Source organism: Oncorhynchus mykiss, chromosome 1, assembly GCF_057628025.1.
Source record: "Oncorhynchus mykiss isolate SJ-2025 chromosome 1, ASM5762802v1, whole genome shotgun sequence".
Classification (NCBI taxonomy): domain Eukaryota; kingdom Metazoa; phylum Chordata; class Actinopteri; order Salmoniformes; family Salmonidae; genus Oncorhynchus; species Oncorhynchus mykiss.
Window position 1 is genome coordinate 44,376,650 of NC_143022.1, and position 11,702 is coordinate 44,388,351.

Below are 11,702 nucleotides of genomic sequence, written 5' to 3' on the forward strand. Positions count from 1 at the left end.
TTACTGAGGGTTTGTTGACCGTGTAACAATGTTCCTCGAAACATGCGTTGAAGTGGTTTTGATAGCAGCAGACTAGACTTCTAAAAGTTATGCTTTTCACAAACCCAGTCACCCAGGTTTTGCAATGAATGAAAGTATGTCTTACATGTATAGAAATCCTACTCTCGGATATGCAGTGTCTGCGGTATCTGTTACTCTGAAGCGATGCATTCAAACCGTGCAAGACAAGGGACTATCACAGACATCTGTACTTTCGCTCGGTGAAGAAGTCATTATTGGTTACTGTAGAACATGATACAATGCTAACCCAGCTTTAGGAGGGTTTCAATGCATGTAGAGTATAGCATAGCTAGAACATAATCGGTCACTTTTCGAGGGATACATTTTAGTCTGAATATAATCTCTAATTACTTGTAATCTACATGATGTCTGCTGAATACGACACAAGCTGGTGAATGCTGGCTTATAAAATAGCTATGGTGATGTTCTACACCCCCAAGAATGAGACCAATTGAATGACAACTTTGAGGTGTAGGAGTCGATCTTGATTGGTCATTGTGCTTATTTTACTAAAACTTTTTTCCCCCCATCAAATTTCTCTCAAATTGACTGTTTCTCTCAAATTGACTTTAACCTCTCTATTGTCTACTCTTTTAAAGGATTGTATAAAGGGACTTATTGTACTATACCAAAACAACACAAAAGACGATCAGGTATTAGACTCACTGTAGTTTAACACAAGACCCGTACTGTACATGCCAATAGTGGTGACACTGCAACAGTCTTCCATCTCTGAACATTTGATCTTTGTACTCTCATTTATTTTCTGTCGGTCATCGTCTTGAGCTGCATGCGATTAGGAGGATGTCTGTTTCAACATAGATTTGTGTGTGCTCACACTGGATGTGGTTGTCCTCTTTCTAGAAGGGTTCATCGGCGCCAAGATTGAGTTGAATTTTGCCCCAAAGGGCTTCCATATCGTGCAACATTGTGTTTTATCTGTCGGTATGGTCAATAATCAAAAGTGGGGATATTTACAAGAAATTTGAACCCACTGACCCTTTGGGTTATATCACAATGACTCTCCAGAGCTGGTGTTGCCTCCTACACACACTGTTCATAACTTGTACACAGAGGCAGTACCCAGCCATACAGCAAATCTATGTAGCCATCCTGTCATTACGGAAAATACCATGTAGTACAAGCCAATATGTGTACTTGACTGCATTTGTTTTGTGGTGAGTACTTGGGTGTATGTTGTAGTGTGTGTGTGTGAATGTGACGTGTATGCAATCACATGCATGACCCTGTTGTTGCAGATTGGTGTAGCCCAGTGGTGGCTGTGTGTGTGTGTGTGTGTGTACAATAACTCGTATCTCTAATATATCCCTGTTGTAGACTATTGGGGAGAGTCTAATTACAGTGAAATCCTGGACTTGCATCTGGGCGGTATGTATTTCAAATCTGTCGCTTCCAACTAACTAACAGCTAACCCACCTATTTGTCTTCCCCCAGCTATGCTACCGGTCTGGAGCTTGTTTCCTCTTAGCTACGTCCCCTGCTGCTGCAGTAGCAGTACTTCCAGCACACACAGTCCGAAAGATCACACACTTATCTCGTCGTCTTAAGATAGTCTGATCATTTTCAAAACCTCTTTGAACATTGTAACGTTAACGCCGCTGCATTGATTACATAATATGATTTTACGGCGGTGGTAAATGTCAACGCCTTAATGCTTTGTGTACAAGTTAATGATCACATCGACAAAAGAAAAATTCACGCATGCTAACACCTAACTGGAAAGTAGTGCAGCCCTGCCTCTTACTGACCCCTAAACTCCTAACTAAACCCATGGCCTGGCCCTTGACTAGCCCCTAGCCCACCCCTACTACCTTAGAGCTGTGTGCTGTGGTACTAAATCCATCCCTGTAGTCCCAGCTCTGGTGCCACTGCTCCTCGGCCTCTACCATACCTGCCCCGTTGCATAACTCCCTGTACTGTACGTGTCCGTGCTGAAAGGCACCCGGTTCCCTATATAGTGCACTGCTTTTGAACAGGGCCCTATATGGTGCATTACAGTTGACCAGGGCACATAGGGCGCTGGTCAAAAGTAGTGCACCACATCGGGAAAAGGGTTTGGGCCCTGGTCAGAAATAGTGCACCACACAGGGCCATAGGGCTCTGGTCAAAAGAAGTGCACTACATAGGGAATAGGGTGCCATTTGGGACACAACCTGTGATTGTCCAACAGAGTCTCCGTCTTATTGACCCAGGGTGGATGTGGTGTGTGTCCGTCCGACTGTTGGACTGTTATTCTCTCTGTGATGATGCTGTCCAGCCATGTTGTCGTTGTCCCCACCCATTAGACAGCAGATGGTGTGGAGTGTTGTAACACTGGGAAAAATCTATCTGGCCATTGTTCCCCCCGATTTTAATATGATCACATTCATGAATTCCATGCCCCCTTTGACGATTGTTCTTCACTTTCTCACTTTGTGGTTTATCGTGCCTCGGTTCAATTGCATGCCACCATCATAAATGTTTAGTTTCTTGAGATAAGGAATCCATTGCACAGAAGGTAAGTATTTCTGGAAGACACCATTGACACTTGGTTTGATCCTCCAAACTGAATTCCGTGGTCTCGAGCTTTTGGGCTGTGTGGAGGAGAAGGTGTGCATGGTCTGCATTCTGCAGGTTGGGCCTGGTCTGGTACAGTGTCGGACTGGCTTTGGCTGAGTCGTGCTCCGCGACACAGGCTGTTGTGAGAAGCAGCATGGCTGTGCTGTGTGTGTAGTAGCCCTGCAGGGGGTGCTAAAGGCTAGTGAATAAAACTGTCACGCTCTCGCTTTTGGCCAGCAGGGTTGACTGCAGCGACACATCTTGTCTATCACTCCATTTATGACCATAATCACCTCCAATAGGCATGCTAGTTTCACATTCCACTGATTCTCAATGATTTGGAAATTCATATGCATGTTCTGTTACATAACTTTGATTTCATGATGAGGTGCGAGGCAGAAGCAATCCGCTCTAAAAGTCTGCCAGCAGTGAGTGTATAAGCGATAAGCCTTTCTTGTTTGAGTCGAGAGTTATGATGATTCTACATGGTAGTTCTTCCGACACATCCTCCTCCTATCCTCTGTGATAGTCCCTTGTGGTTCAATTTCCCCGCATTCCATTCTCTCCCAGCTCTTTCACCCCAGGTCTCAGACTTTTCAGTACATTGTGAGTTTCCTGTCTGTATCGGTGTGTGACCGTCGATGACACCATCCCTCCTCTTCACATGTCCTATCAAGATCCTTCCCATTGTGTGTTCCGTACCCTGGGATAGAATGCTCTTCCTTGTTGAGAGAATTCAATTATTTTGTCTATTTTCCACTTTACTAACTCTACTATATCCAGCAGATAGTATGAACTCGTTTTCTGTGAGAACATTCTCACAGAGGTTCACATGCATTTCTACGAAATGCTCATTTGCACTTCAAAATAGCGTCAAAAAATACAAGTTACGTTTACCTGGAAGAGCTGAAATATTTTCAAGGATGGAATAATGAAATCATCTGAGCGGGAAATAGTTATTTTCTATTTCTGTAAACCTTCGAGTGATGATGAATATAAAGCTGTTTTTATTTGGATGAATCCAATTTGCAGAGCATTGTCAACACATCACACAACATTGATGTTGCAAAAGCTCCTGTGTAGCACCATAGAACTCTGTGGACACAATACTGTCTTTCTGAGTTTGAGGGGTATTATTCAGATGAACAGATGAAAGAACAAGATTATTTTCCCTCCTGTTCTCTAGCCCTTTGTTTTTACTCCCCTCCCTCCCTCCCTCCCTCCCTCCCTCCCTCCCTCCCTCCCTCCCTCCCTCCCTCCACACAACTGATCTCTATCACCTCCTCTCTCAAGGTGTTTTCAGTTCTCCCCCCCTAGTGCTCTCACTCTTTTAGATTTTTATCCTCACTGTTGTTTCTTCCTCACCTTCCCCCCTCCTTCACTTCCTCTCACGCTTTATGCCCTCTACACTTTCTTCTCTGTGTCTATCACCTCTTCCTCCACTCTTCCGCTCTTCCACTCCTTGGCACTCTTTCACCACGTTGTGGAAGTAGTTGAGCCTTTTGTCGGGACCCCTCGCCGAAGACCTATCTCCTTCTGCCCCTGCTGTTCCCCTGAAGGTAACGTAATCTATTGCCTCCGCTGCATCCGGTTGCTGCGGGTTACCATGGCAACCGACCACCAGGATCCACAGAGCCGGGCTCCTCCCGCCTGGTCTCCTGAAACTCCTCCTCCCTCTCCTCCTCCTCACCCTCTGTGTGCCCGGGCTCAGTAGATTTCCTCATGTCACCGTTGTGTATCTGCCATAGTCGTATCACACTACATTCAACAGTACAGTACACACTGTTATGTAGATATTTGGGAACTTGCTGGAACGATGTAGAACATAAGGACAGGACATGTCTATGCTACTGATGTACTTTTTGGTTTGTTGAGCTGAGGATACTCAGAAACCTAGTTCACATTGCCAACAATAGTACTTTTAAAAGGTTTATATAGTGACTGTCATGAATCAACCATATATACATTGACGTTTCTATAGACCCTTTCCCAGATGATCTTGCCCTTGAGTTTAACAGTCTCAGGCAGAACATGGGTCAAAGCCCTCAACCCTAGTAAACAACTATCGTACACACCTTTTTCCATCATTCTAAGTAGCTGCAGCTAAAGCTAAAAACAAAAGCTAAAGGGGAAACCTCCTCTACTTCAGTGTGAAGTGTTTAATCAACAGCATGTCCTCTGTTTGCTGTAAAACGAATGGACATTTGCACGACTGAATGGTCTAGTCTCTCTATAGTGCGTGAAGGCTGCCAGACAGCCTCTGTCCCTCGACTATAGTGTGTTGCAACTAGACCGTGTGTGACGAGGTTGTGGGAAAGAGAACGAAATACCTACGTCTGACACGTCTCAGTTTTGCATATTCTACCAACATACAGATTAGGGGATAAGTGGAACTTCTTGAGAAGCCTGCTGATCAATGTAGCAAACAAAACATGCCTGTGTGTGTTCTGTGCGATCGGGTTTTCAGGCTGGTGTGTTTTTATTGCTAATTCTGTGGTTCTTCTCTCCTGTGTTCTGGGAACCTGGGCTGAGGGTGGTGGTGGACGAGGCGCAAAGAGAGAGGGAGAGAAAAGCAAGCACATTTTTGGATAAGTTAGCAAATCCACCTGTTTCCATCTCTTCTTTGTCCTGTCTGAGGAACCCTGCTTTGCCTCTCTCTGTCCTTGTCTGTTAATCAGCGAAAGCCGGCAGCAGCACCCAAGAGCACAGCCATTCGATTTTTGTGTGTACTGTGTTTTTCCTTTTCGTTTTGCAAGAGACTCAACCACTCCAGCTAAGTACGTCATGCTGCATCAATGGTTTGCCCCCCCCACCCAGTGTCTCATTGAAACCGCTTGGCTCCACCTGCGTGCGACAGATAGCATAGCATGGACTGGCCGCCTTTACAGTGGCACAAGGAAAAAGGTTCTGCAGCCCCTGGCTGCACTGGCCCTTGACTGCAGTAATGCATGCCAAATGCCAGTAGAGGCTTCCCTCTCAGGCAGACCTAATAGGAGAGTGTGATCGCTTCACTATTGGTCGAAATGACAGATCGGCGTCACCATTTGACCCAGTAGAAGCTGTAGGGACTATGAAATAATTCATAACATGGGTGTTATGAAACCACTCCGCATAAATAGGATCCGACAAAATCCTTTATTTCTGCTGGTGGTTCATTGTTGCATGTAGGGATGTCAAACTTCCATTGAGATAGAACACCAGAATAGTTGTATCTCTGTGTAAAAAGTCCATAGGTTCCATGGGTACAATGTGGTGGAATAGCCAGGTTTTCTACTCCCTACCCATGGCCCTCTCTGTAAGGGACACACACACACTGGTAGGAGACGTCCACTGCTCTGAACATACAGTGGTAGAGCATGGCGTTTCCAACGCCAGGATAGTGTGTTTGATTCCCAGGACCACCCGACTGATACAAATGTAAGCAGGCATGACTGTAAGTTGCTTTGGATAAAAGCATCTGCTAAATGCCATTTATTATTATTACTATTATTACTATATCATAGTACAGTAGCAGGGGTGTCTGTCTCAGAAGTCCAGATTGAGTGACACACAAATTCTCAACTTTGCAACACCCAAAGTTTAAATATCCTCCACGCCATCTTCTGTGAGCCGTACGGCCAGACCATCCTGACCCCTGCTCAACAGTCCGGTCAATCATACCCACCTCATCATCCATTCCCATTACAAAGACATCTTGGCTTGGCTGTCAATGCGTTGCCTGTGTCAGTGTCTGCATCAGAACCACCTAGAGCTTCCTCTGCCCTGCCGTTTCCCTCACTCCCCTTTCCGTGTTGCTGCTTCTTCCAGGGATGGGGAAAAAGGACGACCCCAAGCTCATGCAGGAGTGGTTCAAACTGGTCCAGGAGAAAAACGCCCTGGTGCGATACGAATCTGAGCTGATGATATTGTGAGTTGACCATTTATATCCTTTGTTATAGGCCTACTGAATGTTAACTCTGCATCCAAATACGCTACTGTAACAAAAAGTAGACCGACATCATTTAGACCAGACATAATACGGGGCCACGGGTGTAATAGTTGGGCCGTAAGTCTGTCTTTCTGTCCCCCAGTGCACGAGAACTGGAGCTGGAGGATCGTCAGAGTCGACTGCAGCAGGACCTGAGGGAGCGCATGGCAATTGAAGGTGAGGATCGCCATTTTTCAATTCAATACATCTTTATTGTACCCAAAGGGCAATTTGTGTGCAGCAATAAAAAAACATGGAAAAGCGGGACAATGTGAAACAACATCCATGGTTTCATCAAATTTCAGTGAGACTCCTTTTACTTTCCTCTCTACATGTGAGCTCCTGACTTATCTGTCCCTCTTTTTCATCCTCCTCAGACCACCTGAAGACAGAGGTGGAGCTGGCGCAGGAGAAGCATATCCTGAATGAGATGCTGGAGGTGGTGGAGCAGAGAGACTCCCTGGTAGCCCTCCTGGAGGAGCAGAGGCTCCGGGAGAAGGAGGAAGATAAGGACCTGGAGTCTGTCATGCTCTCAAAGGGTTTCAACCTCAACTGGGCCTGAAACTAGACGCACCATCCACCCCCACTCAGATAATACACTACCCCTCCCCTGTGTCAGGGCTCAGTGAAGACCTAAATCACGGTTCCATGCGTACAGAACGGAGTTGTTCTTTCACGGCCCTTCTGTTGGCGAATGTGCGCAGAGTTGTCCTATCATGGCTCCGCTGTTGGAGCAGTCTAAAATGTTTACATATCTACTCTGCCACCAGGCAGGCATCATTACCTAGTGATATCTCACCTCACGGTGGGAGGAGCAACTACAGCCTGGACTTTCTCAGAACCTCAGAAGGTCTTTCGACGTGATTCTCCAGAACGGGGAACTTACCTCCTCTAGGAAGAATTTTATTTTTTATTTCTTTTAATCTCGATCACACAAAGGGAAGAAAGAGGTTTGGTCCTGCTGATGTAAAGGAATTCAAAATATGATACCGGTTTCTGTGTATTGAATGTGCATAACACAACACATTAAAGAAGCTGTGGTTTTAGATGAGGGTAGGCCCTTGATCTATCGATTGTTAAGAGTTTCTGTAGAAAGGGGAGGAGTGGACCGAAGACTGGTCTCTCTCATCCTAACCTCATGACATCCTCTGCCATTGTGAATGCTGACTGAGGGAGGGACATCCTCTGCATTAGCTGGCTTTCTCTCCAATTACACAGTGGCTTCCATGTTCTGAGGAGCCAATGAGGATCACACTCTAAAAGGCCTGTCATTTCTTTGCACAGAGATTCACACTAAGAGTCAACGATAAGGATCATTGGAATCTGGTCACTTAGTCGTTTTCAATTGTGTATTTATTAGCGTTGTTTTTACAAAGAACCCAAATGAACTGTTTTTGGTATTTTCGTTCATGGATGAGAGTGCCTGAACTGGTGGCTCAACAGAATGCACTTGTGCTCTCTTTATGACATTGACAGCAAGGAAACTAACGGAAAACTCCATCACCCAGAAGCCAGTGCGTGTCAGGACTGTATGCTGCTGCAGACTCATATAGAAGCATATCATGTGTTACAAAGTGCACGTTTTGTCATTGCAGCCGACTTTAAAGGCGAGTCGGACTGACTGATCTACAAATCACCTTGCATCCTAAATAACTACTCAATATTATTTGTAGCTCAGTCAGTCACTATTTACCCATGATACATCACGGTTTTGATGCTCTAACCTGTAGCATAGATTAATTGACACATGCACACTTCAGCAAGGAACCCACTTGACACATCTCTTAGGCTCCTAGTTCTGAGTGATGTGTCCTTCTCCATATGATGCCTTTCCCTGTATATCACATAAAAATGTCAGTTTATATAATCAGTTGCCCTTATTCAATACTAATTGGCATATACTGTACCGTGAAATATCCTCAGCGTAGATGAAATGTTAAAAAGAGAAAGACATAGCAGTCGAGTTAGTTTGATCTCAGAAGAGGCAGTGTCTTATTGGACTTACACAGTATATCAGTGCATCGTGTTATCATCATAATACCAGAAGTGAACTGACACGTCACTAACTGGTGTCACAGTACAGTTGTGTCAGTGAATATTTTGCTATATCAAAGGGGATAAACCACAGAACTCAAACACAGCCTCTGGCTTCGCTATCCGACCTGCTTTGGAGCAAAATGCCTTTTTCATTTGTTTTAATATTTTACAGTTTTCTTTTGAGTTTCAAACTTGTATGTATCCCACCAGGGTACATTTAACTTTTTTGTTAATCCTTTTTATACAACTACAGGTCGCCAAACAGCAGTCATGAGTAGAAGTGGAGACACGAGGCTGCTCTACTGCTCGAAGTAAACCGCTTCTATTCAGTCACAGGAGCATGTACATTTGTTTGTCATACGAACCTACTGGCCTTTCTGCCAAACTGTAAACCTTTGGTTGGTCACCGTTTGTTGTTGTTGCTGTATAGAGTTACACACCGTGAGAATATGTGTAAGAATTAAACAGAGCTGTGAATACATAAAAAAAGTTACATTTCAAGGCTTGGTGTTTTAGATGGTGTGATACGTTTGACAGATTGTATTGATATTTATTAACATGTGTGCAAAAATGTATCATATGTAAAGAAAAATGAATCCTAATTTTTAAAACATGGCAGATATGTAAATGCTTATTCATGTAGCGAAAATGCATAGAGTGTTGGATGTATGCTGAAACGGCAATAAAACCATGCAGTTATTTTAAAAAGTATGTTGTCTCCTTTTATGAGTAAGCTTTTATATAACACCTCTTACAAGTAGTGTTGGAGACAAAAGGGGGGCCTTGTAGGAGCGTCCACCTGAACATTGTCTCTTCTCTTTGGTCTGTATCCTGTGACCCCCGACCCGGTATGCCAAGTACACTGAGGTGCCTGGGAACTTGCACCCAGGAACAGGCTCAGGCTTGGCGGAGGAGATAGAACTGCGCTTGGTGAGAACAGGCCAGAGAGGCCGTTCTCACCTCTCTGGCGATGGGGACATTGTCAGGCCATCCGCTTCTTCCTCTTCACCCCCTGGGTGGGGTTAGGGGCAGGCTGGCTCCTTGGTGCCATGGATGGGATGCTTCTTAGACCAGGGGCCCTTAAGGTTCTCTGCTGCCCTGGGCTCGCAGCCTGGGGGGCTGGGCATCTGGGGATATTAAAGGTCGAGGGGGGGTTGACCTGCTGCAGCCTGGGCAAAGGTGCGGCGAGACACTGGGCTGTGTCTTCCTGGGCAGACAGAGCTGGAGGATTTCACCCTCTTTCTCCTTGCACTGTTTCTGCATCATCTTGACAGTGGGACCGAAAAGGCCTTTACGGTCTACTGGAGTATCCAGAATCTTCAGCTTCTCACTATCGGACACTGTGGATAGGTTGAGCCATCGAGCCCTCTCCTGGGATATCATGAGCCCCGTCGCTCTTCCTGACACCTAGACAGCGGCTTTCAGCAGACGCAGGTTGAGGTCTGTGGCAATACAGATCTTATCCCACAGACCCGGCTCCGGTGTGTACTGAGAGCCCTCACCGCTGTGGCGACTGACCTGTAGACCTTTTCTGTCGCAGAGGACTGGAAGCGCTCCTACTTGGTTGGGAAGGTGGGGCCAGTAGTCGAGGTCATGGAGGACTTCTGGCTGGGGTGTAGATGGGAAGCCACCAGGGTTTCGATGGGGGACCATGTGGGCAAGCCCAATCCCTGCCATGTCAACACAGTCTAACACCAACCTACCTTGGACAGGGTTCTTGGAGGAGAAAGGTGTAGTCCAGGTATGGGTAACCTCCTCCAGGCATTCTGGGAAGACTGGTAGTAGTTGCCTGGCTACCCGTTTGGCTTTGGGTAGCCTATTACCCTCGTAGCGGGATGTGGGGGTCTCTGCTACTGCAATGGGCCACCAGTTTATTCGCAGCACGTTTGCACACAACCTGCAGGTCTATACTGAGAACTGGTGGGGATGGCGCCACGCCTACTTGACCGGTTTTGGATTCCCGGCAGGAGGAATGGTAGCCTGGCCTGAGGGGACGAAGGTGTCTTCGTCTCCATCCGATGATTCCAAAAGGAGGCTGTTGAAAAACCCTGTGGCGTTGTTAGGGTAGTGAAACTAGCGTGGTAGGGTAGTCCGATAACCCACTAATTGCTAGCTATCTCCGGTGTGATGGCCGGATACCGTTTCCGAAACAAGAAGTTAGAAAAGATAGATTGGTGTAGTTAGTAAACTTTTCTTGTCGAAGTAAAACCACAAAAGCTAGCTAGCGTGGTGGCTAGCTTGCTAACGACTAGTCAGTGTTTCGATACAGCTAACTTGGTCTTGAATGAGTTAGCCGTGTCACAGCTGTACCCGTTCCTCCCTCAAATAATTTCTCTAACTATGGTGAAGGGAAAGTAAAATTGTCACCACCAGTCCCGAGAATAGCGCCCAGCGAGCGAGTTGTAAACTCACTTCTCTGGACAGTTTAGCTAGTTGTGGAAAATGCTGTCATGTTGAAGTAAGCTTTCTGATGAGAAGAAGGTTTTGAATGACCCAGAGATGCTGCGTTTGACCTTTTTGTGGGATAGGAGGGACACCCTTTCCCGACGCACACAACTCAATAAAGGCTTTTAACAAACACGCTATAAGTGAAATGCCGAAAAGAATACTTGAAAGAGAACTGTCCTGCATAGCATGCTGCCCCTGTCATTTCCAATTATTTTGTGTATTCCAGAACTAGCACATCTGGTGTAAATTCAGCAGGAGGCAACAATCAAATAAATGTGCTATGTAGAACAAATATGCCTCTGACATGTAGAATAAGAAATCACCCCGGCTCTATGCATTTCTATCTGCGACCTTTGGCTACTGAACTTGGTCTGGATTCTCTAATGAAAAGATCAGTTTGAATACTTGCCCAATTAAAACCAGGAGTGCTTGTTTTTATCTATGACATAGAGGCTACATCAAATAAGGGCAACTTTCTCAGAATCTACCCTAAATAATGTGTAACATTTACCTGTGACAAATTTGCTGAAAGGTAGCCTAATTTTCCCTTTCGCTGTACTCCAATTGGGATATAGGCGCGACAAGGAAGAAACCTGGCGTCTAGTCTCTACACACTGACAGATTTAGACCC

The 11,702-nt window shown here is 45.6% G+C and overlaps 1 protein-coding gene and 1 pseudogene across 41 annotated transcripts in view; one reads left to right on the plus strand and one right to left on the minus strand.

Annotated features, from left to right (window-relative positions):
• The window catches only part of LOC110523110 (protein-methionine sulfoxide oxidase mical3a), a 133,012-nt gene extending 123,681 nt beyond the window's left edge, over positions 1-9,331 (plus strand). For 20 of the 41 annotated variants that reach the window (XM_090231510.1, XM_090231507.1, XM_090231519.1 and 17 more), the window contains 5 exons: positions 660-713; positions 1,399-1,449; positions 6,427-6,526; positions 6,690-6,763; positions 6,964-9,331. In XM_090231510.1, coding sequence (XP_090087636.1) covers positions 660-713; positions 1,399-1,449; positions 6,427-6,526; positions 6,690-6,763; positions 6,964-7,148 — 464 coding nt within the window. In that variant the 3' untranslated portion in view covers positions 7,149-9,331. Of the gene's footprint in view, positions 1-659; positions 714-1,398; positions 1,450-4,112; positions 5,212-6,426; positions 6,527-6,689; positions 6,764-6,963 lie in introns of all 41 variants that reach the window. The other 21 variants (XM_090231563.1, XM_090231409.1, XM_090231420.1 and 18 more) reach the window with 5 other exon arrangements.
• A 274-nt stretch (positions 9,332-9,605) lies between these two features.
• On the minus strand, positions 9,606-10,638 carry LOC149985511 (uncharacterized; annotated as a pseudogene).
• Positions 10,639-11,702: the final 1,064 nt, after the last annotated feature.